This window comes from Trachypithecus francoisi, unplaced genomic scaffold (assembly GCF_009764315.1).
Source record: "Trachypithecus francoisi isolate TF-2019V2 unplaced genomic scaffold, Tfra_2.0 Lachesis_group2, whole genome shotgun sequence".
Lineage (NCBI taxonomy): Eukaryota > Metazoa > Chordata > Mammalia > Primates > Cercopithecidae > Trachypithecus > Trachypithecus francoisi.
Genome location: NW_022681465.1, coordinates 142,790,325 through 142,791,853, shown reverse-complemented (window position 1 = coordinate 142,791,853; position 1,529 = coordinate 142,790,325). Strand labels below are relative to the sequence as shown.

Here is a 1,529-nt window from a genome sequence, read left to right as displayed (position 1 = left end):
AAAGGGATATTGTCAGAGAGCAAGATGTGGAATACACAGAGAATCCCAAGAAAAACTGAAAGAACCAGGGATGCTCCAGGAATCAAGATAACAGGAATAAGGAATAATCCTGTTGGGAGCTACCACCAGAATGGTAAGGTTTCAACCTCTTTTTCCTCCTGTCTTTGATGCAGTTTCTTGGGAGATCGGCCTCTCTTGGGTCACATTCCTACTTAGGTTATGTCAGTTTCTCTGGAAGCAGAGCTTGAGGCAAGGATTCTCACGGAATATTCTGTTGAGAGTGCTGTCAGGGTAAGAAGAGATAGTGGAGCAGGACTGGGCAAAGGAAGAGGAAGCTGGTAAAGATGTGGTTTTAGGGGGAATCTAGTCTCTCAGCCTGATACTGGGGGAGCATGAATTGTACCGTGGAATTTGTCCCACCTAGAGGCAAGGGGGCTGGGTTTACTCCACATTAGTTAGTCATTGACCCCAGGCCACTCCCAGGGGAAGAGGCATAACCTTTCAGGTAGCCCCAGGTAAATCACCTCAGGCAAGTCTCCAAGGAAGGAGGCAGCTGTGAGCCATTAGGATCCAACATTTGCAGCATAAAGTGTGTCTGGGCAGGCCACCAAAGCCATCTACTACACTATCCATTACTGAGTGTCCCAGCCAGCCACACAAAATGAAGGAGAGGTAATCATCTAGAAAGAAATCAGGGTGCTAGCCCCTTTCACAAGATGGCGCCGAAAGCGAAGAAGGAAGCTCCTGCCCCTCCTAAAGCCGAAGCCAAAGCAAAGGCTTTAAAGGCCAAGAAAGCAGTGTTGAAAGGTGTCCACAGCCACAAAAAAAAGAAGATCCGCACGTCACCCACCTTCCGGCGGCCCAAGACACTGCGACTCCGGAGGCAGCCCAAATATCCTCGGAAGAGCGCCCCCAGGAGAAACAAGCTTGACCACTATGCTATCATCAAGTTTCCGCTGACCACTGAGTCTGCCATGAAGAAGATAGAAGACAACAACACACTTGTGTTCATTGTGGATGTTAAAGCCAACAAGCACCAGATTAAACAGGCTGTGAAGAAGCTCTATGACATGGATGTGGCCAAGGTCAACACCCTGATTCGGCCTGATGGAGAGAAAAAGGCATATGTTCGACTAGCTCCTGATTACGACGCTTTGGATGTTGCCAACAAAATTGGGATCATCTAAACTGAGTCCAGCTGCCTAATTCTAAATATATATATATATATCTTTTCAACATAAAAAAAAAAAAAAGAAATCAGGGTGCTATTTGCAGAAGAGGAAGAGATGGATACAGAGAGCTGGAAAAAAAGCAAATATTCACTACAAATGATTAGCCCTGAGCCTGCCCTGTGTACAGCAAACATTAAATTAATGGTGGCTATTATTATAAGTGTAACAAGATATTAAAATTGAAATGTCCAGCTGAGAGGTCAACATAGAAGAGACGCCACATTCCAGAGTAAAAGGCAAGACCATGGCACAAAATTTACAAAGCAGACAAAGATTGGCTGCTCTCAACCCCTTATG

At 45.7% G+C, this 1,529-nt stretch overlaps 1 protein-coding gene across 1 annotated transcript; it reads left to right on the top strand.

Annotated features, from left to right (window-relative positions):
• The first annotated feature begins 698 nt into the window (after nucleotides 1-698).
• LOC117065640 (60S ribosomal protein L23a-like) lies at nucleotides 699-1,253 on the top strand. The gene has a single exon (XM_033180696.1). The coding sequence runs from the start codon at nucleotides 717-719 to the stop codon at nucleotides 1,185-1,187; it is 471 nt and encodes a 156-aa protein (XP_033036587.1). The 5' UTR covers nucleotides 699-716; the 3' UTR covers nucleotides 1,188-1,253.
• The last annotated feature ends 276 nt before the right edge of the window (nucleotides 1,254-1,529 follow it).